This window comes from Maniola jurtina, chromosome 4 (assembly GCF_905333055.1).
Source record: "Maniola jurtina chromosome 4, ilManJurt1.1, whole genome shotgun sequence".
Taxonomy (NCBI): domain Eukaryota; kingdom Metazoa; phylum Arthropoda; class Insecta; order Lepidoptera; family Nymphalidae; genus Maniola; species Maniola jurtina.
This window is the reverse complement of record NC_060032.1, coordinates 11,246,534-11,268,398: the sequence shown is the minus strand read 5'-3', so window position 1 is coordinate 11,268,398 and position 21,865 is coordinate 11,246,534. Positions and strand designations below refer to the sequence as shown.

Genomic DNA, 21,865 nt, shown 5'->3' with positions numbered 1-21,865 from the left:
CAAGTTTGGCGAGGTAAGATTATTTGTAGGTTCCCAATGGTTCCCAGAGATAAGTACTTATTATGATCCCTATGATCTTTATATTTTTACTACACAGCAACAAACCATTATGATTTTTATATTTACTTATGCTAAAAGCAACATTATTTTGGGATTTGGAAGTGAAACAACTTCAATTTGATAAAATACATTGTATTTTAATAAATAATATTAAAGTAGGCTAAATAAAATGTAAATTTGGGTTATTAATGATATCTATTCTAGATAATAATTACCTACCTTATTCTCACTAATTATAATCCATGATTAAAACTAACCTTGTCACTCTCGGTTTTTAAATGCTATATAGTTAATCCATGCAAAAATATCACATTGTGTTGCTATATTGTGGTGTTATTGAAGGACAAACCAACAAACTAAACACATTATATAGCATACATTGTAGGATTACAACTATGACTATTGTGATGTTACAAAATAATATTAACTTAGAATCCTATTTTAAACTATAACATTTGTATTCTTGTTGTATTTTGAGATTCTTATATTCCTACAAAACACTGGTGACATGCATCACGGCAGGCAAAAAGTAAAACAAGACTAAAAAACTACCTTCAAAATAAATAAAATTCATTAGTGTAGTGAAATTTTTTGTAAGTTTGTTTATGCTTTGTTTTTAACAGTAAAGTAATCTAAAATAATATGAGGATTTCTATGACCAATATATTCTATTTCTCTTAAAATTACAGCTATTCTATGATACCAGTTCTGACAAGTGTCAGTTTTAATTTTTTCAATTAAATTATGACTGGAACACCAATAGTTTTGTATTCTGTTTTGCTCCAAACAGTCCTTGAGCTTCTTCAACATGGTCAGCACTAAGTAGGATAATGAATTCTTTTTCCAAAACTTTTCATCATTCGCTTGACATTCCCACAAAAATAGAGTTTTAATAAAGTAACTTGAAAGTTTTGTAAATCCTTGAACATCCCTGAAGTGTTTCAATAGCCTTATAGCGCTTTTTAAATTATTTTTATCCTGCAAAAGGAATCTTTCCTGGAAAGGAAATGATACCCTCCAACTAAAGTCATCATTCCCTGGTTTTGGTACAAGAAAATAGCTTCGAATGTTTGTTGCTTCAACTTTTGAAAAGTCAATTTTAGAATTTAACGGTTTAGTGGGCAGTTGAAAGGAAAATGTCGGAACTAGATCGACATCGATCACGCTACCGTCTTTTTTCAAGATAGTTATCGTGTTTGCGGGTCCCGATGTTTTTGAAATTATCCCAAAGATTTTGTTTTTCACTTTTAAAATTCTTTGGCCATCTTCTTGAGGCAAATTATTTATAGCATGGTCAACGGTACTTTGCATCCACGCACGAAACTTCGTCACAGATAATCGATAGTGCTTGTCGCACCATAAGTGTGTTTTAGTGAAGCCCTGATTGGCTGTTGCTGGTGTTGAGGAAAGCCTTCGAAACTCGGACGGCATGATGATAGCCGAGTAATCATGTTGACAGTCTGTCGCGTCCAATTTGATTTTATCATAGTTAATGGGAAAAGTTAAAATAACATTGATGTCATACTCAGTTGGTTGGCCGACGCGTATTCTGTCGAAGTAACTGCCAAGAAAATCCAGCCTTGGCTTGAGATTGTTGAAAAGATTGTCACAAGAACGCATAGCTTTGAGCAGTTCCTCTAAAACTGAAAATAGTATGTCTGTGTTCTCTTTCCGGTCTTTCTTCTTCATTCGTATGTAATGTCGGTTCAGTGTATGAAAAGCACACTCCATTCCTTTATTTTTAAAAGGTTTACTGTTTCTGCATTTTAGACCCATAGTCTATCTGAAACAATTTTTTTAAAATTATTTTCAGAACACAACAATCAGAGCATTTTTGGGTTCCATGGTTCCATAGTACACAAGAAACCCTTATAGTTTCGCCATGTCAATCTGTCTGTCCGTTCAAAGATTAACTAGTAGGTACCTCAAATTAGTACCTCAAAGATTAATTAGTACTAGAATCGTGTAATTAGGCGTGGATATACATATTATTCACGCGGAATAAATGATTGTTTTTGGATTTAATAATTATATAACAAAGTTAAAAGTAAGTTTATCACAGGTAAGTAGGATTTACAAGTTAACGAGTAATAGTTGATCAACTTATAAAATGTACTTGAACTTTGGAGTCACATAAAATGACGTTCTAAGTTAAGGCAACTACGGAACCTCTACACAGGGCGTGTCCGACTCGCACTTGACCATTTTATTTAAATCAATAATATTATGTACCTTTTATATTCCCCTAGTGACATCACACACTTTAAGTTTGAAATATATTTCTATTTCAAGATTTCAATGCCTAAGTTACCATTTAATGAAATCAATTATATCTTTACTAATAAATATAAGTATCAAAAAAAAAACAAAAATGAAAAAATTCAAACACTTTTAAATAACGATGTTAAATCACTACTAAGAACACTCAACTGAATACTGAGCAATGAATGTATTCACAACATACAATGTTTATGAAATTGTAGAGCACACAGGGGATTCCCATGCAACTTTGAAATGAGAACTTTAGGTAAAGAACACATTTTAATGAAAATGTGTGATGAAATTTATTTATTTTTGACGAGATAACTTCCACCAAAAACAATGGAGGGTGTTACACTGTCAATACACCATCGCGATTCTGGTGTCGCAGAATTTCAAGAACATCTCGACATATTGCGATCCTCAATTCCAGCAATATTTCCTCGATACAGGATCGCGATGTCACGATCGCGTGATAATATTAATACTGTAACAGGCCTCATTAAGGCCTATTATTATCATCATCACCCATCGCCGGCTCACTACAGAGCATGGGTCTCCTCTCAGAATGAGAAGGGTTTTGGCTGTAGTCTACCATGCTGGTCAAGTGCAGAATAGCAGACTTCACACCTTTGAGAACATTATGGAGAACTCAGGTGTGCAGGTTTCCTAAAAATATTTTTTTCTTCACCGTTAAAGCAAGAATGTTTAACTATGTTAAACGCACAAACTCGTTATGTTAAAAGTGCATACCTGGGATCGAACCCCGACCTCCGATTGGGAGGCGGATGCCCTAACCACAATTTTATTGGTTATCACAACTAAGGTCCACTTGCACCAAATTGCTTAGTCTGGTTTAATAATTTAGTAGCACTGTAACTTTTTAATATGGTGATTCTGGGATCACTAAGTAAAGGTTGATTCTTTTCTGTCACTCAATTACTATTCAGTTTCAGCTTGGGCTACTCTTGGGCAAAAAAAACTATCTTTAGCTTCAGCCAAAATAGGACGAGTGGCAGCAGCCATAACTTTATTAATTTTTAGCCATCTTTAACTTATTTTGATAGGGCTATTAAACTTAAGGCCGGTGGTTGTGGTGATAGCTGATTAATAGGTTTTGGCTTCAGAGTAGTCAACCTTAGGAGGGACACTAATGAGTATTGCATTAAGATAATAATAAAGTTAAATACGAGTATAGCTTGTATTGATTGAGATGACTCGTGGGGTTATGGGTTTCAGGAGAGTGAAGTGACATTGAATTCATCACGGAATTTACCTTTCAACTGTCACCCTCCTGCAAATCTCAGGGTACCTGTAAATTGTTTATTGACTGACTTACTGTATTATTCTTTCTTAGAATTTTCTTCCCAATCCTTTTTAAATTTCTCTAATGCATCTTGTATGCTCTTAAAGTCGGCTGGTTGAATGTTATCACTTTCAGATGACTTTTCTTCTTGCTGGTGTTCCTGTTCTGTTAAAAAATAAATATAATTAAGTATAAAAAGCAAACTTATATCATATGATTCATATTACAGAGTCAATATTACAAACGTTAAGCAAAAATGTTCCATAAGTGTCAACCACATACGGATGCCAAAATTCACCATTACTCACTGTTCTGTGGTAAAACAGTGAACGAGGAAGAATGTGTAAAATAAGATTATAAATTACTTATTATTTATAGCCAATACCTTGTCTGTCATCCTTAGGTGTAACATAGGCATGTTGAACATTGATAAACTTTCTGGTCTTGCAAAGGTATTTCAAATTTTTTTCAGACAATTTATCAAATAAAGGGTCCGAGCTACACGGTAATGGATCTCCTTCAAAAAACATGTATGTTCCTAAAGGATTTTCATAAGTACCTGTAACAATGTTAAAGTTACACTGAATCTCATAAAACTCTATTTTGATTTAAGTTTATTCAATAATATCTCTAAGCTATTTAAAAGTTCTAATCTCAAAAAGTTGTCAACATTTATTCAAGTTTTAAAATAGTCATTTCAAATTAAGCACCCACCTGTAAAAAATGTATCATCTAATTGAATTACTGGATTTTTGGTATCAATTCCTAAAACATGAATACTGTTATATTTATCAAATTTAACACTGTCTTCAAATTCTGCATATACAAGAATCTCTTCTTCATCATCTGATATACTTTCTGTATTATACATTATTTGTTGAGGGTCGTTGAAAAAAAATGTATACTTAGTCAATTTTTTAATCCCAGGCCCAGGCAAAAAGTTTAAAAACACTAGGCCCAGGCACCAAAATGACAGCTAGAAATGTGAACCAAATGGAACCATCAACCACCGACCAGAAACAAAAGCCATCAACCAAATAAAAACAGCAGGAAAGTGGAAACAGTCCGACAAGGCTCTTTTGGCATTTGAATGACATTGACAGGGCCTAGGGGACGTACTCGTCCGCGTACCTAGTTGCAGAACAAAGGCTGCCAGCCATAGATATGTATGCCAGCAAATAAAATCTTCTCAAGTTTTGGGAATAAGTATGTTGAAAATCGAGTAAGTTTTTTTTTATACAGAAACAATAAAGCTCTATTATATCGATGGTCGCACTGTCGTAGCAAAAACCGTTCTACATATTCTCTTTGTGTAGTAGTGCGGTGAATGCAACTTTGCTCGATTACGGTAAAATGATAGCTACAATGTTACGATCGCCTTCATATCAGCTGATCCATTGACGCTCGCTCACCATTGGCTGCAATTCATTATTGCAACAAGAAAACCATTAATTCAGCCAATCACAACAATTGTGGTAGAAATAATGGTTGATGCAGGGTTTTCGAAATCGACAAGCTAGATTTAAGAATCAAGATACTCGAAAACAGAAGACTCCTGCCAGACCACCTGCTTCAAAATTCTAGGAAACCAGAGGTTGCAACTTGCAACACAACTTTTTTTTTTTTTTTTTTTTTAATTTATTTAATCAAAAAAAAAAAAATTCACAAGAAATTAAAACAATTAGTAGTTATTTAATCATAAATAAAACTATTTTTATTGCATATCACATCCACATTTCCCAATCGCTGCATGCTGTGCAAAGATACATTTTATATTCACTTTTTCACAATGGTAACATCAGATTACAGAATGTTCCAGATTCTAAATAAAATAAATGCTTACATACAAAATTATTTTAACAGGATGAATAATTAAAATTACAAAGAAAAATTACTTCAACAGCAAATAAGAGAGTAATATTATGCAATAAACAATTCGGACTTTAGTCTTCGCCTCCCAGGGAATCCGTATTTAATTCTTTCCTCCAGGAGGCTGTAGTGGTTGGCCACGTTCTTTTCCACGTAGTTTTATTCCAATTGCTCTTTCAATTTTACCAAGTACAATGTTATTAGGAATTCCACGACCTGCTTCGTAGTCGTTAACGATTTGAGGCTTTTCACATATTTTTGTTGCCAAATCTTTTTGACTCATACCCTTTGCTTGTCTGCCTTGCATTATTAGTTTTCCTAAATCAAGCGGTATTTTTTCATGTCGAAGCTCCTCAGTTTCTCTATCAAGTTTTGCAGTGTTTTTAGTGGTAACGTGTTGTTTATTAGTCCCCGCACCATATTTTTGTTGAGTGTCCACTGGTACACCTTGACGACGTGCAGCATTGACGGCTTGTTCCGTTTTCAGAGCTGATGCTTTCGGTGGTTTCTTGCGAAGGATAGTAACAGTATCCCAATCCGACATGATTAGATCTAGTTATTGGATTTATTGAGTATGACGAAATAACCAAAATTTTCCTGAATTCTTGATGGACGTCTTTTTCTTCCGGATAGTATAACACCAAACACAGAGTACAGACCACGTACAGACCTGAGAGCATGAAAACAGATTACCCAAGATTACCACAGAATACAGATTATGCACATGAATATATCATAAACAAAGCAGAGTGAATTCCAGCAGAAAGGGCTAACATTGATTTAATAACGGAGGTTTTTAAGATGCTTTCTTCGCTTTCGGTCGAATTTTAAAAAGTGTTGTGTAGCTAAATAATTGTGGTATATTTTGTGGAATCAGGTATTGCAGGTATTCTGAGAGGTTTCCGAACGTCTTTTGTACCATTGTGATTTGAAGCTCGAGAATTGCTTAAAAAAGTTAGAATCCAGAGCCATAAAGCCAGTTAAAAAAATGGTAGGCTTAAAAAGACTAGAATCCAGAGCCGTAAAGTCAGTTAAAAAAAATCAGTGATGAGCACCATGGACCTATTACAGTGAGTGGTCATCAGCATAGAGTAGGATGTCATCAGTGAGAAAAACCAAAAACTTGTATTAAAAACAATTTCTTTCTTTCTAGTTTATTTTCAATACAGTTCGTTTTTGACTTTACTAGCTTACGTCAAGTATTAAATTGTTTTTACAATGGCGTTTTCGTTTGGTTCTACATCACAAAGTACCGGTTTCGGAGCAGCCTCCAAACGTTAGTATTGCATTACAAATTTTTATTTAGATTTTAATTTGTTTTGGATTTAGAATATTTATGTAAATATCTTGAGCATATATAAACTATCGAGCTGTATCGTATTCATTACTTTAGTCTTCCGCCAGTCGCCACATTTGTAAACACATACCCAAATGTGATTTATGTTTGGCTATCTACTTTCAGCTACATTTTCGTTTGGAAGCACTAATACAGCAACTACTAGTACAGCTGGGTTTGGTGGTTTTGGAACCACTACATCTTCATCTGGCTTTGGAGCATTTGGTGCAACAGCGTCTAGTGCAGGTTTATTTTTCATTGACTTTATTGTCTCATTCTGGTGAAAAAAACCATCCAACCTTAAACCTTAACCTTTTAAGAGCCTCAATAGCTCAACCAGTAAAGGAGTGGACTGAAAACCGAAAGGTCGACGGTTCAAACCCTTACTGTTTACATACAACCATTACTGTTGTGTATTGGGGATCACGGATGGGTGTGCCTCACATGCTCACACATACCTACAAAACATACACAACAGATGCAAACGTTTAAGTGTAGAAATCAGCCTAGAGAGTAGAAGAACACACATAAGGACATGTTTTAACCTCATAAGATTTATTTTTTATGATCTGGTATAGTGCCTAAATATATTTTATTATATACCATATTTGCTTTGTCTCAACTACCATGCCAAAAGTATGTGTTCACCTTAGATTAAGCACTGAAATCATACTTTTAATATGACAGCAAATAATATGGCGAGTACTTTCTCAAAATATAATATGCACAACATTTTATATTATTACTTTGTATATTCCAGCACCATTTAGTGGACTAGGTACTGCGACAACTACTACACCTTCTATTTTTGGTGGAACAGGATTCGGCGCCACAGTTGCTAAACCTGCTACAGGTATTGATATACATATATATTTTTTGATATCATATATTGTTAAAGTGTTATGCTATAATTATATGGGATATTTAATAAAAGTATTATTAAGAACAATTCTGTGTAATATTTTGAATAGACAGAATTTGCAAAAAAACTTTATGTGATTCTGTATGCAGAATTTTCTTTTTTTTTTTCTCTCGTCTGGTTTTACAAAGATTAGCCAATGTCAAGTTTGTAGTTATTCACATGTTAGCGAAACTATATAGGTAAGTATGGACTTCGTCTGTGCCGGCGCTCGCCGATACACGCGCGGCACCCCTTCAGAGTGCACCCCTTTACTAAAAACACCAGTAAACCCGGCCACTTTTTATAAAAAAAAATAAACACTCCAAAAAGGCAGACAGAGCACGCGTGCCAGCAAACGCTACCACAGACGAAGTCAGAATTTTCTTTTCATTTTGTTCATATAGGCTGCATGGTCTACGACCTTTGCCTTTCCTGAAAGGGATAAAATCAACATCATCATATATACATATGGCACAATTATTGCATTAAATGGATATTAATGTATATTAGGAAAATTATCGCAGCATCTTTTGAACCATTTTAGTGCAATTAAACCACTTTTATTGTTTGTCTTTTCTAACACTGCAACAAGAAAAATCCTTTCAGGATTCGACACTGGTGCCTTTGGAACCAATTTCAAACCAACCTTTGGAGCAGGCACATGCTTTGGAGCTGGTACTTCAACATTTGGTAGTGCAGTGCCAGCATTTGGCACCAATACACTAGGAGGGAATACTTTTGGCACTGGATCCAATTTTGGCTCCACATTTGGAAAACCAGCCACAACCAGTTTTGGAGGGTTTGGCACTGGACTTGGCACCTTCGGCCAACAACAGCCACAGGTAACTATTTATATTGTTGTTTCTTGTAATTATTTATCGTCGCTTACCAGTCGTGCAAAAATTTTAATTACAAAATGAGAAAACTCTCAATAATTGTAGTAGTGTTCTGGAAATTTTAGTAGAGTTAATAGGTTTGTATTTGCAATTTTACTTGATAGCAGGTATTGATCGCAGCTTAAAACGTGAGTTTAGGTGTTGGAAGCATTCATGAGATTTTAATTTAATTTAAAATGTTTGTCATTAGCCTTTGTCTAAGTCATCCCGTGGGATTAAAAAAACCAATATCCACGCCAACAAAGTTGCGGGTAACATTAAGTCAAAAGTAAATCGGTAGCAAATTTAATATTGAAATTTAATATGGCATTTGATATTATATAATTTGAGGAGTTAGTGAGCCAGCAGAACTGGTCTAGTCCATGAATGGTTTGATAATCCCGGTTAAAAAGTAGCTTGTGTCACTCTCCAGGTCTTTGACTATATCCATGCAAAAAATCACGTCAATCCGTTGCTCCATTGCGACGTGATTGAAGGACAAACCAACAAACAAACACACTTTATGATATGGGTAGTGATAATACAGGCAGTGATGACAAGATGAACTATTTTGTCTTCAGTGGTATTTTTTGGAGCTTTATTTTTCAAGTTCATTTTGTTTATTGTAGCAACAACAGCAACCGCAAGGGCCAACAAACGCTCACGAGGCGTTGATCGCGGCGGTGTTCAACTGCTGCGTGTTTGGGGACGAGAGAGACCAGGTGCTCGCCAAGTGGAATCTGTTGCAGGCGCAGTGGGGGACTGGTACATATGCTTTTATATCGAAAAATATTTAAATTCATTCATTCATTTTTGCGTAGTACAATATTAGTACTAGATGACGCCCGTGACTTTTTCCGTGTGGATATACGTGGGAACTCTGTGATTTTCCGAGATAAAAAGAAGCCTGCGTTAATTCAGGGTATAACTATAAACTAGTTCCATTCCTTGCGGCGTTAAGGAGTAACAAACGTTCAAACTTTCGCAGTCATAATATTGAGTAAATATTAGTGATATTCAAAGAGATAGAAGATGGCGGTTAAACAGGAACATTTCATGTTACTATTGCTACCCGAATTCTAAATGCGACAGTATGTTTGTTTGGTTTGTTGGCTTATTGGTTTGTTATTCAATCACGCCACAACGAAGACTGTTGATATTATGATTATTATGATTAAGACCTGGAGAGTGATATAGGTAACTTTTTATCCTGGAAAATAAATTCCCATAGGATTTTTGAAAATCAAAATTCATGGGTATAAAGTCGCGGGCATCAGCTAGTAATAACATAAAGACCTTGCATTGCACTTGTGTATGGAGTGTAAAATGATTTCAGGCCAAGCTTACTATAGTCGTAATGCACCAGCACTGGAGCTCAACGAGCAGAACCCGCTCTGTCGCTTCAAAGCTGTGGGATACTCGAGGTTAGGAGGCAAAGAGGACAAAGATGGACATGTTGCCTTGCAGTTCAACAAAACAGAACAAGAAATTAAGTAAGTAAAATTACTGTATGGAAAGTTTAAGATTTTCGACAATGAAAGTGTATGAATTTGTTAGTGATTCTTTCAAATTGTTGTAGTTTTAGGTTTAACTAGTTTAATTTTAATTTAGTTTGTACTGTTGCTGGCATATAGGTCACCTTTATAAGCCCCTTAAATATATTAGAATAAAAAAAAAGTTTAAGACGTTTCACTTCGGTTGCACGTGAGTGTGTGTGAGAGAGTGAGAGCATGCTATTTTATTTGACATTTACAGGCGGGATATGCTAAAGAGCGAGATGGGCAATGTCTTAACAACGAAAATCAATGTTTGGGATTACTTTATTATTTACTGGCTGATGCCCGCGACCTCGATCGCGTGGATTTAGGTTTTTGAAGATCCCGTGGAAATCCTTTGATTTTGTTTCAAGGGTATCTTAGTATTACTATCGTATATCAGTAATAATAGTATTGCTATAAAAGCGGCTTATTAAAACAGTTCTATTGTAACATTGGACTTTATGATGTTATGTTTTTCAATAATATCCTTTTTTCACAGGAACAACCAACAATCTCTTACGGTTTCACTGTCTGGCCTTCTGGGGAACAAACCAAACTTGGCTGTCAATATTGAATCTATAAAGGCTATATCTGAAACTAAAAGCTTGGTAAATATTATTTTTATTTACTCTATCGACCTATCATGTTTATCATCATCTATTTGGCGAAGAAATGTATCGCAAAAATCATACTACTAAGCAAGGGTATCTTAGAATAAAAATGGTTTAGCCATAATCTACCATGCTGGCCAAGCGTGAGTTGGCAAACTTCACACACCTTTCAGAACATTATGAAGAACTCTGAGGCAATCAGTCATGCAGGTTTCCTCACAATATTTTCCTTCACCATTAAAGCAAGTGATATTTAATTGTTTAAAAAGCACATAATGGCTTAAACCCCGGAGCTCATGATTAGGAAGCCTACATCTTAGTCGCTAGTCTATGACTGCTTCCAAAAGTAAAGGTTGTAACTGTTTTCAGGTTGTGATATATGTAACTGACAAAGCAGCCAACAATGTCCACATCAGTGCATCGGAGCTTGGTGCGTTTTTAAACGCAGGAGCGGCTCGTACCGCGCTAAGCAACGCGGGCTGTACTAGTGTCACCCCGGTCACCCGTCCCGCACCACAGATGCTAGAGCAGTACTTACAGAGTCCACCTCCAGGTGAGCAATTAAAGAGTGAGTGTGAGGGACAAATAGGGGATGTGAGAGGGTGACAAAGAGAGGGGAAGAAGTAGAGAAAGAAGTATGCATGTGTATGTGCCGCTTAGCACATTCGAAAACGCAGGTGTGATGTTGGAGCTGTGCCTACTGAGTCAGGTGAACAACTAAAGAAAGAGTCAGGGAGAAATTGGAAGAGTGAGATAGAGAGAAAGAGGAACTAGGTATGTTAGACAGAAATAAGACCAGATTATAGCTTGGTGCGTCCGAAAACAGATGCGGCGTATGGTATTAAATAACATGGCATCATGGCATGACACATAGGCATCATCTAGTAATATTAAATAAGATCGGTATTTGTTAACATCAGGTATACCAAAATGAAAAACTTCTTATTGCATGACAATTTATTTTTACAGGTATGGACATGCGTCTCTGGAAACAGGCTCAGGCTGATAATCCTGATCCCGAGAACTATATTCCAGTTCCTATCATAGGATTCACAGAGGTATGTTTAATAATCTGATTTATAGTGACAAATATGTAAAAAGTGAATTTCTGGACGGGGCTGTGCCCGGCAGCTAGGTTGACGGCGAACTTTTATGTCTGTGCCAATCCTGTACTGGTCTGGTGCTGAAACGATAAATGGGTGACGAGCTATAAGACAGGCCACATAATGCGTTTCCGGTGCGTTTTGCCGCCGCACCGCTGTGTATTTGAGTATTGGGTGCCACATGGACACTGCGTTGTCGCTCCGCCAAAAAGTATGGCGGCACACGCACCGCCCCTCCCCACCTCGTATCTCTGGTCCCAAGTCCGTTGTACGTGCGGTGCGGAGCCGCACGACGTCGTAACGCATCATGGTATTGCGATTTCTATGTGGATGACGCAGCGGCACCACTCAGGCGCCGCACCGCCAACGCAACGCATCGTGTGGCTTCGCTCTAATGCGGTCGCATGGTTGTAGATAAAGTTCCGAGCACGCTGTCAAAGCGAGGAGGCAGCGTTGCAAGCGAGCTGGCTGAAGCGCGCCGCCGACACGCTCGCCGAGCTGCGCACGCGCCGCGCCGCCGCCGCCTCCACCCTGGCGCGCCTCTCCGCCTCGCTGCATGCGCTTAAACATACGCTGCTGCAGGTATTACACATTCATACTATAACTCTATTACGTTATCCCATACAAATTACAGAGTCATTGTCTTTGACACTATGCTAATGCTATACTCAGTTACATCTAAAAGTTTAACTAGATCCTCCTGTTGAACTGTGGTGTAAATTCCATGACTGGACAGTTTCATACTCATAACGAGGTTCTTTAAATGCACACTAACATAAATTAGGATGTTTTTAGATACATGATTTATTATTTTAAATTCTGCATGCGAAAAAAACCTCTTTTCAAAAGTTAAAAAAAAAAAAATGACGTGCATGCAGTTAGTTGAATTGGCGCGCGAATTCAAAACATAATCGACGTATTCATACAATTTTACAATTTTCAAGTTGGGCAATAAAAATAGAATTATTATTGCATTTAGGCATAAGTATTAATTGATCCAAAAGTTGTGTGCGTTTAAAAAGGATCGTTGTCTAACTGCAATAACTGCAATTTTCGCAAATGGGAGAAAAGTATTATACAAGTCATGGCCAAAATAGCAATTAACGACTTCATTTTGGAACAGAATCACTTAGGAAGTATTCGGTTCGCTTCATCCTTCCAGTATTACTCGACCAGCAATTGCTTTATTTCCGACCCGGATAATAATATAGGTACTATTACATTACAAAGTGACTATTCTACATGAAACTTGTTTCTCAGGTGATAGCCCGTCAAGAAGTGGTTGGTTTGGTGGGCGTAGCGTTGAGTCCTGAGGAGGAAGCAGCTCGCGCGAGATTGCAGGAGCTTGCATCGCAGCTGGCCGCACCTCCCCTTTATAATGTGAGTTAATATATTTTATGCTAAATCTTTTACGGTACTCGCAACTCGCCTTTGGAACTCACTACCTGACAGTATTTTTAAAAATAACCCTTCCATCAGCACCTTCAAACTTCGTCTGAAACAGCACTATCTTTCCTCTCTGTCATAACATATTGTTTACATATATTTATCGGTATATATTATAAGATATATTTATGACTATAAGTATATATTTATGTATTAAGGTATGTATATTTTTGTAAGTCTATTTTAATCACACTAATATTATAAAGGGGAAAGTTTGTATGTGTGTGTGTGTGTGTGTGTGTGTGTATGTTTGTTACTCCTTCACGCAAAAACTACTGGACGGATTTGGCTGAAATTCGGAATGGAGATAGATAATATCCTGGATTAGCACATAGGCTCCTTTTTATCCCGGAAAACCAAAGAGTTCCCACGGGATTTCGAAAAACCTAAATCCACGCGGACGAAGTCGCGGGCGTCAGCTAGTATATAAATATTTGTAAGTATATATTATAACATAATATCTACTAAGTATATATTTTTTTTCATGATTACTGTCTATCTTTGCTGTACCTATTCTACTCCATTTACAACCTCTCGCACTGCCAAGGGTCACTGGTAGAGATCTCTTATAGAGATAAGTCCCTGTCCACTTTTTCTTTCCTTTTATTTATATTGTTACAACTTTCTGGTACAAAAATAAATAAAAAAATAAAAATAATATACAAATTATTGACACATCCATGGCAAAGTTGCAGATCTGCTATTTTTAATTCGCAGCCTTCTGCAATATCCCACAGGCATTCAACGAGGTTTGACACCTTTTCTTCTTGAAGGTTTGGCTTTCATTATTTTTATATTACTAAATAGGCTCGCGCTTGTCTGCAATCACAACAAACAGGAGATGATGTAACCTAAGGTGGAGCGCGCTTGCGCAGAAGGTGCCTATTCACCCTTTTTTTGAAGGTACTAATATTATAACTAGTGGCAAAAACGGAAGCCGGACGGGCATTCCATATTCTAGCGGTGCGTATTAGAAACGAGGAAACAAATCGCTTGGTACGAGTCCGTGGGATTTCGACTATATAGGGGTACACCCCTACAAGATCTACAGATCTTGGCGATGCCTCGCGGTTATAAGATATTTTTGATATTAAAGTCGCACTTAAAATACAGACTCTTCCAAATAAAGCAATTTTTTACATTATACTAGCCGATGCCTGCGACTTCGCCCGCATGATTTTTCGAAATCCCGTGGGAAATCTTTGATTTTTCGGGATAAAAGTAGCCTATGTGCTTAATGCTTATCCAGGATATTATCTATATCCATTCCAAATTTCAGCCAAATCCGTCACGTAGTTTTTGCGTGAAGGAGTAACAAACAAAGCAGTAAAGACCCGGTACAAGCAAGTAATCAGTTGCTAAAATAACTGGATGAATCAAACTTATAGCTAAATAAATGGGGTATTAAATCCAGCGGACGTGAGTCAAAGCATATGGCCTTAGGAGCCATCTCCACCGACGAGAGATAGTCTCGCTGTGACATAATTCGATATAAACTCGATAGTTTATATCGAACTTTATCGCGGATATAGGTACTATCGCGGCAAATCGCCCTTTGAAGATTGGCCCATAGAGTTTGTTTTGAGAAACTTGCAACTCAAGTTCTTGACATGTTTAAGTTTGAACCCTTTCGATTAGAATCCACCTTCTAGAGACATTTCGATTATGATAGAGGCCGAGGTAAATGCTCGGCCTCTATCATAATCGAAATGTAATATTATTCTCTGTGTTTCGTCATAGCGAAGGATTATTTTTTGTTACTTTGTTTTACAAGCGATTTGGTTTTGGTCCTTCATCAAATGTCAGAGAGTTTTCTTTATAGATGTGAGAGTTTCTGATAGTATAATTCCCTGTGTTTCGTAAATTCATATATATTCGTATTCCTGTTCTTATAGCGACGGATTGTTATTTAACACTTCAGCTTTCATGAGCCAGACTCTATTATTCTACATAATCCCTATATGGGCGATGCCCGGGAAGAATTCGTTCAAAGGTTTAATACAGTTACGTGCATTAGGAAGTCTAATAGGTATAGATATATTTCATTATCTAGACAGCTTTCGTACGTGATGGATTTGAAGTATTGATAATCTGCAATACAAAATCGACGGAATATGCATGTGCTGTCAATAAATCTGCGTCCAGGGTGGCCTTGAGACAAAATATTTGGTTTTTAGCCACTCGTTGATAGCGTGGTAGCTTTTATCATGATTTTATCGGCCCTTATCTCCAGACGGACGAATTTATAAGTATGTTGGGGATGTATACAATGTACGTACCTATAGCTGATAATGATACACCTGTTCTATTTTTAGTTGAAATATTTTATTTCAATAATATTACATAGTCAACTTTGGTCCATGGTTGAAAACCTTTCCCATAGTAGTAATAACTACATTTTAAGCTGGATTAAATGTGTTACCATAATAAATATTTAATCTACATTTTTCATAATTACATTTGCAGTTACCACACTTCACATCACACTAATATTATAAAGACGAAAGTTTGTGTGTATGTGTGTTTGTGTGTGTATGTTTGTTACTCTTTAACACAATAACTATTGAACGGATTTGGCTGAAATTTGGAATGGAGATAGATAATATCGTGGATTAGCACATAGGCTACTTTTTATCTCAGAAAATCAACGAGTTCCTACGGGATTTCGAAAAACCGAAATCCACATGGAGGAAGTTCTGGGCGTGCAAGTAATAGAGGCACAAAAGCACTGCTTAGTTCTTATCCAAGTCATAACAACTCTGTGCTTATTTTTCATAATGATATGCCAGTAAATAAGTTCTTACCTAAATGCCTACCCTGACTGCAATATCTGTGCACGCTACTGGCTAGATTATAGATATACTATAATTTAGTTCAATGAAGAAGACTTCTATGTACTTTGCACTAGAGGGGTCATTCGGTACAAACATTTTTGCGGATTGCAACTCATGATTGCTTTGAACTTGATTCCCAGTGTCATATTAATCTTGACAGCTTCATACAATACGATTTTTGTTTGAAATCGCCCTACTATGCAGTGATGTGCAAGTTGTAGAGGCCTAAAAGCACTGCTTACCCTAGTCGTAATTTTCTACATTATGATATGCCTGTAAATAAATTCTTCCCTACATGTCTATATCCTGGCCTCAAAACCTGTGCACGTCACTGGTCAAAGTTATTTTTACCTGACGCTAATTATACATGTAGGTACATAAGTACAACTTGTGCGCATTAAATTGTCATTAGACACTTATGTAAGGTGCATACCTGTGTTATCAAATAAATAATAATAATCAGTTTAAAAGTGTCGAGGCACCGTGTAACAATCACCAAGTCACTTATCTATTCGTCCGGTTGTAACCGGCTCGCTGGGTAAACGTCATGACAAAGTAATTCCTTGATTGATGTACAAAAGTTTATTGCTCGTGTCACGTTATGCTAGATTTTATGACATTGTTGTACGAAGTTAATTGTTGTGAGTAAGCTAAGTAAACCAAATAGTTTCTGTTCTATGACAGTTTACAATGAACGTGCCGTTATGACGGTAATACAACATCGACTATAATATTTTTATATTGTAACGAGGTTCCCCGATGAAATGATAGACGTAATCCATTTAGTAACGTTTAATCGAATCACGAGGCATGCCCAAGGTCTGCATCCCTACATAGTCGAAATCCCACGGACCCCTACGAAGCGATTTGCTTCCTCGTTTCTAATACGCACTGCTAGAATATGGAATGCCCTTCCAGCTTCCGTTTTTCCTTCTAGCTATAATATTGGTACCTTCAAAAGAAGAGTGAATAGGCACCTTCTGGGTAAGCGCGCTCCACTTTAGGCTGCATCATCTCCTGCTTGGTGTGATTGCAATCAAGCGCAAGCCCACACGAAGACTCGTTATTTGTCGTGATTTCTTTATTACGAAAAGTTTCGGCCCGAGGACTGAAATTAAAAGTTCTTATTTATAGATGTTACGATCGTAGTATCACGACTTGTTACAAATATTTCTTCTTTTACAGTCGTGTTAATTTTCCAGGGTCGCCTGAATGAACTGTTGTGCGCCATGCGACTACAACGCAGCGCAAGCTCGGGCGCGTCCCATGAAAGATACCATTTGGATGCAGGTAAGAAACTTCATCAATCTTTTATAATACACTAGCTTATGCTCGCGACTTGTCCGCGTGGACTACACAAATTTCATAATAATAGAATAATAGACAGACACATTTTCGTATTAATAATATAATATTATGGATTTAGATTATTAAAACTTCTCCATCAGGTGCGCAAGAGGATATGAAGCAATTCCTATCGCTGCAACAGCGCGGCATGGCGCATTTGTTGGACACCGCGCGTAACGACCTCGCAGCGCTCAACACCATCGCGGAGGGCATGGCGCGGCTGGTGCGCGCTTAGCACAGCCTCTCCGCCGCCGTGGACTATTCCACGCGCTTCGTGGGGTGGCTCGAGTGACTTGTGCAGTGACATTTATGTGAGTGACATAAAAAATCTTCAGTATTCGTCAAATGAACGTCTCGATAATTTTATCCATTAAATACAAAGTTTATTTTATAATTATAACGGACTTTTATTAACGACAGTTTGTCGTTTGTGCATTGTCATAAACTACGTGTCTAAGCTACTAGTAACATCGCAGCTTTGTGAAATGAGATGCGAGATCACTAGGTTCTCAATCGCGGAAAGTATGGTGCGACTGGTCCGGGCTTAGCATAGCCTCTAGTGACTTGCAGTGATATTTATGTATGGCATAAACATTCCTCAATACTCGTAAAACGCCTAGATATATAATTGTCTGTTAACAAAGTTAGTTTAAAAAAAACAGAGCTTATAAAGGACCATTTGGTAGTCATAAAATATCATAAATTACGCTCAGTTTTCAAATTATAGATAGCAGCTAGCTAGAGCTTCTAAGCTAAATGCAACATAGATTGATATTTAATATTATTGTAATTGATGGAAGTAACCATCAAATTTTCAGTTGCTGTGCAACAATTAATTTCCAAAAGTTTGTAAAATCTTTAAGTTGTGTGTTTTATACAGGTGTAAAATTTAAAATTCATATAAAATAAACCACATTTCCAAATAAATATTTCTTTATATTTAACGATCAAGTCTTAGTACTTAAATCTAAAGGCAAGTCTGTGTGTCTGACTAGTTCAGTAATAGGTGGGCATTCCACCCGTTTAGCACAAATTAAATTTAGAGGTGCGTCTTCCGTAACATGTGTTTCCGATGTATCATTTAATGTAATATCTTGAAACCTCTCCTGTTCGTCATAGGCGAATACTTTCTCATTGACATTTGGTCTCAGTACAGAGTAATTGAAGCTGCAGGAATAGTAGTTCCTGTATGCGTGGTCATACATCTGTGAATACTCCATATAGGACATTTCGTTATGGGGAACTCTCATAGGATAAAGGTCGAGGGCCCTAGAATATGGATGGCTGACTTGATCCATCACAGGTGCGTAAGTCAAAGGTGCGCCTAACGCTGTATCCGATGGAATCATCGAGTTATATGACAATTTAGGTGATGTAATACAAGTTGGAGTGTACGTTAGGCGGTGTGGTGATGGAGGTTGGATGACATAGGAACTGTTTTCCCTTATTGGCGACAAGTTATCGGAGCTGAGGCGTTCGTCAGATGATTCCCGTCTCGGGCTTTCCTTATCGGTGGCAAAGTGTTTGTATGTCTTGACGTGTTTTCTCAGGCTGGATGGGTCGGTGTACCGTTTGTTGCACCCTGGCACTTTGCAGCAGTAGGGTTTGTCCACTGTATGTGTACGTGTGTGTTTGAAACGATCACTGGAGTTTGAATACGCCTTTCCGCAACCCTGTGGACAACGAAAATTTTGGATTAAATATTGAATGTAAAAATTGCATGCTTTTCTTAATAATGGACCATATTTTTGTATTATTATGGGTGAAGATATAAATTTTATGTCTACTGAATACTTGAGCGATTAGGTTTACCTCTCATTCATTACAGTGTACACATCAATAAACGACACGAGACTAAGCGATAAGATAGCTGAGTATTTAACGTCCTGACGCGACCTGACATATAATTTTTTTACTTGAGGAACTCAGGAGAATGTTTTTTTATTCTGAGACAGGCGTACGCTTCACAACAATCATGCCTTATAAAAGCAGTGCTGCGGTGTAGCTTGGAGCGCGCTTGCCTAGAAGATGCCTATTTCCTCTTGCCTTGAAGGTATTTAGGTTATATGTGGCAGGAAACACGGACGCCGGAAGGACATTTCATACCTTAAGGGATTTTTGAATGAAAAGATTCTTAATCTTACGAGCTCTTTATGTCAGATATGTTCAGTGACGGATTAAGACTACTTGGTGCCCTAAGCAATCCATGCCTATGGGCCTCCATATCCGTATGTCAACTAGAATCGGTCTAAAAACATTAGTTTTTTGTAAAATAAGATGATGAGATGTAACGTACTTTAGAAGTGGAGTAGTTAGAACCAAAGCATAATTTATTTATTTATTGAAATGCGCCTTGCGGCTTTCGGGGGCATTCGAATTGTCGAATGCACGAGCGGGCAGCGAGTGAGCAAGCGGGAGTAGGTTATGACTCTAGATCGGACTCTATGTCAACTTAAAACGCGCGAATTTTCAAATTAGTCCTAGAAACTCTTTTTGGTGTGTTTTTTGGTGACACGGTGAGACGTGATGCCCTAAGGGCGGATTTTTTTGTGCTTCTTCTGGTGCCCCATCAGACGTGATGCCCTAGGCAATTGCTTAATTTGATTAAGGGTTAATCCGTCACTGGATATGTTAGGAATATGACGAGAAACAATATTTACCTCGTAAGGACAAACATAAGGCTTTTCCCCAGAATGAGATCGGAGGTGAATTTTCAGGTTTTCTGCCCTGGAGAAACTCTTCTGGCATTGGTTGCATGTGTGTGGGCGTTCGTTTGTGTGTGTTCGCACGTGGACTAACATTTTGTATCTGTTGATAAAAATACATAAGATAAAAATAATGATTTCGTGAGTTTATAGTAAACTAGATGAAGATCGCGACTTCTTCCACGGGGATATAGGTTTTTCATAAATCCCGCGGGAACTTTTTGATTTTCCGGGATAAAAAGTAGCCTACTATGTCCGTGAAAACTCTTTCATTTTCCAGGACAAAAGCAGCCTATGTCCTTCCCTGGGATATAAGTGCCCTCTGTACCAAACTTCATCAAAATTGCTTAATTATATGGGCTGTGAAAAACTAGCAGACAGACACACTGTCGCATTTACATACCTATTATAATATTAGCATGTGTATTTCAAAAGTTCTCAAATTTTCTATAAAAAACGAAAGGAAAAGGCAAACGTACCGTGCATTAAATCCTCTTTGAGGTCTGGAGCAGTCTTTCCAAGAGCAGTAGAAGAGGCCGTCCCTGTGCGCGTGCGCGTGCAGCCGCGCTACGTGCGCGGACAGACGCGCCACATTCGGGAACCTTGCGCCGCACCCCCTCCAACCACAAACTCCTTCCCCAATCTCCCCTCCAGAGTCATTGGAATGTTCCGGGGACGACCCACCTCGAGAATCTTCATCCTCGTCCTATAGAAAAAAAAACGAAAAAATAAATAAACAGAAAGTTGTGACTGTTTACTTGTTGGTTGTTGCCCTTTAAATTAATAAAAAATATAAAAACAGTAGTAGGTACAATTTTTTTTTTTTTTTATGAATATTTGCCCTGCTTATTTTATATGATTCTCAAGGAAAACACGAATTTAAACAAAAAGCAATTTTTCATTTGGCTAAAGGGGATGTGCCTAAAATGTAAATTAATTCTTAAATAATAATTTTATTAATCATTATTAAATAATCGCACCTGCTTTTCAATCTGTGAAAAAACACTCGGCCTCGCAAAGTATGGGGCGAACCGCTCCGCTGGCATCCACCTCGACAGCCTGCACCCTCCGTCCCTTATCTCGGGCATGAGTTGCGGAAACACTAACATTGTGGCTTAAGCTAATAAACGATGTATTATTCTCAAACGAACTGGCCACTACGCGGTCTGTGCGTGTAGTGTTGGCTGCCGCTCGCGTGCCTACTTATAAAACGTCTCGAATGACGGCGCACTGATAAGAAGCCGAGTCCCCTGCGAACCATTTGGCTCTACTTTTCCCGGAAATAAGCCTCTCTTTTCGTCCTTGTTTTGGTATTTCAATGGGGAAAATGTACAGTTTCAGCCGTTTTATGTAAACTTGCCACCAATATTTATAATTCAACTGTTTTGTATAGAATTATGCCATTCGACTAAGTAGCGTGGTCGTGTTGCGTTATCAGAAGCTGCTTGCCGCGGCTACAGTCCAGTTTTTACCAGTCTGATATGCCCCGGTTCAATAGGTAACTGATATGGACGTGTTTATGTGAAACGACCTCCTCTTATTCGATTGGTCTGCTTCTATTGAGAGTATAATGAGACTAAAAAATTTTGATCTTGAAGTTGGTGGAACTACTGGTTTTATAGAAACCTTACCTATCTTATACTTACTCATAGATATTAATTAGTCTATTTTGGAA

At 37.5% G+C, this 21,865-nt stretch overlaps 4 protein-coding genes across 7 annotated transcripts; 1 reads left to right on the top strand and 3 right to left on the bottom strand.

The window, feature by feature from the left end:
* Positions 1 to 136: 136 nt before the first annotated feature.
* LOC123864947 (general transcription factor 3C polypeptide 6-like) lies at positions 137 to 15,801 on the bottom strand. Of its 3 annotated transcripts, XM_045905737.1 has the most exons (4): positions 4,340 to 4,628; positions 4,011 to 4,184; positions 3,659 to 3,790; positions 1,706 to 1,843 (listed from the first exon to the last, which is right to left on the bottom strand). In XM_045905737.1, exons 1-3 carry the CDS (start codon positions 4,494 to 4,496, stop codon positions 3,663 to 3,665), a joined length of 459 nt encoding a protein of 152 aa, XP_045761693.1. In that variant the 5' UTR covers positions 4,497 to 4,628; the 3' UTR covers positions 1,706 to 1,843; positions 3,659 to 3,662. The 3 variants fall into 3 exon arrangements, with proteins under 3 accessions (XP_045761692.1, XP_045761691.1, XP_045761693.1); XM_045905736.1 differs by lacking the exons at positions 3,659 to 3,790; positions 4,011 to 4,184; positions 4,340 to 4,628 and adding an exon at positions 15,790 to 15,801 and having other exon boundaries at positions 137 to 1,843; XM_045905735.1 differs by lacking the exons at positions 4,011 to 4,184; positions 4,340 to 4,628 and having other exon boundaries at positions 137 to 1,843.
* On the bottom strand, positions 5,311 to 6,154 carry LOC123864970 (endothelial differentiation-related factor 1 homolog). Its single transcript, XM_045905794.1, has one exon. It carries the CDS (start codon positions 6,036 to 6,038, stop codon positions 5,598 to 5,600), a length of 441 nt encoding a protein of 146 aa, XP_045761750.1. The 5' UTR covers positions 6,039 to 6,154; the 3' UTR covers positions 5,311 to 5,597.
* LOC123864934 (probable nucleoporin Nup54) lies at positions 6,547 to 18,412 on the top strand. Of its 2 annotated transcripts, XM_045905709.1 has the most exons (14): positions 6,589 to 6,663; positions 6,701 to 6,770; positions 6,957 to 7,076; positions 7,591 to 7,683; positions 8,338 to 8,573; positions 9,236 to 9,371; positions 9,943 to 10,099; positions 10,644 to 10,752; positions 11,125 to 11,308; positions 11,725 to 11,813; positions 12,273 to 12,440; positions 13,119 to 13,238; positions 17,341 to 17,428; positions 17,587 to 18,412. In XM_045905709.1, exons 2-14 carry the CDS (start codon positions 6,713 to 6,715, stop codon positions 17,718 to 17,720), a joined length of 1,692 nt encoding a protein of 563 aa, XP_045761665.1. In that variant the 5' UTR covers positions 6,589 to 6,663; positions 6,701 to 6,712; the 3' UTR covers positions 17,721 to 18,412. The 2 variants fall into 2 exon arrangements, with proteins under 2 accessions (XP_045761664.1, XP_045761665.1); XM_045905708.1 differs by having other exon boundaries at positions 6,547 to 6,770.
* Positions 18,401 to 21,577, bottom strand: LOC123864943 (zinc finger protein GLIS3-like). Its single transcript, XM_045905727.1, has 4 exons — positions 21,171 to 21,577; positions 20,670 to 20,896; positions 20,146 to 20,293; positions 18,401 to 19,158 (listed from the first exon to the last, which is right to left on the bottom strand). Exons 1-4 carry the CDS (start codon positions 21,297 to 21,299, stop codon positions 18,433 to 18,435), a joined length of 1,230 nt encoding a protein of 409 aa, XP_045761683.1. The 5' UTR covers positions 21,300 to 21,577; the 3' UTR covers positions 18,401 to 18,432.
* Between the last annotated feature and the right edge of the window lie 288 nt (positions 21,578 to 21,865).

What these genes read in the sequence shown, in the direction of transcription:
- LOC123864947 (XM_045905736.1), bottom strand. Translation starts at nt 1,836, where the DNA reads ATGGGTCTAAAATGCAGAAACAGTAAACCTTTTAAAAATAAAGGAATG.
- LOC123864943 (XM_045905727.1), bottom strand. Translation starts at nt 21,299, where the DNA reads ATGTTAGTGTTTCCGCAACTCATGCCCGAGATAAGGGACGGAGGGTGC. An exon ending in TTTCACAGATTGAAAAGCAG is followed by an intron (nt 20,897 to 21,170) that starts GTGCGATTATTT and finishes TTTTTTCTATAG; the next exon opens with GACGAGGATGAAGATTCTCG. An exon ending in CTTATGTTTGTCCTTACGAG is followed by an intron (nt 19,159 to 20,145) that starts GTAAATATTGTT and finishes CGTTGTCCACAG; the next exon opens with GGTTGCGGAAAGGCGTATTC.
- LOC123864970 (XM_045905794.1), bottom strand. Translation starts at nt 6,038, where the DNA reads ATGTCGGATTGGGATACTGTTACTATCCTTCGCAAGAAACCACCGAAA.
- LOC123864934 (XM_045905708.1), top strand. Translation starts at nt 6,713, where the DNA reads ATGGCGTTTTCGTTTGGTTCTACATCACAAAGTACCGGTTTCGGAGCA. An exon ending in CTTACAGAGTCCACCTCCAG is followed by an intron (nt 11,309 to 11,724) that starts GTGAGCAATTAA and finishes TTATTTTTACAG; the next exon opens with GTATGGACATGCGTCTCTGG. An exon ending in CTATCATAGGATTCACAGAG is followed by an intron (nt 11,814 to 12,272) that starts GTATGTTTAATA and finishes GCATGGTTGTAG; the next exon opens with ATAAAGTTCCGAGCACGCTG.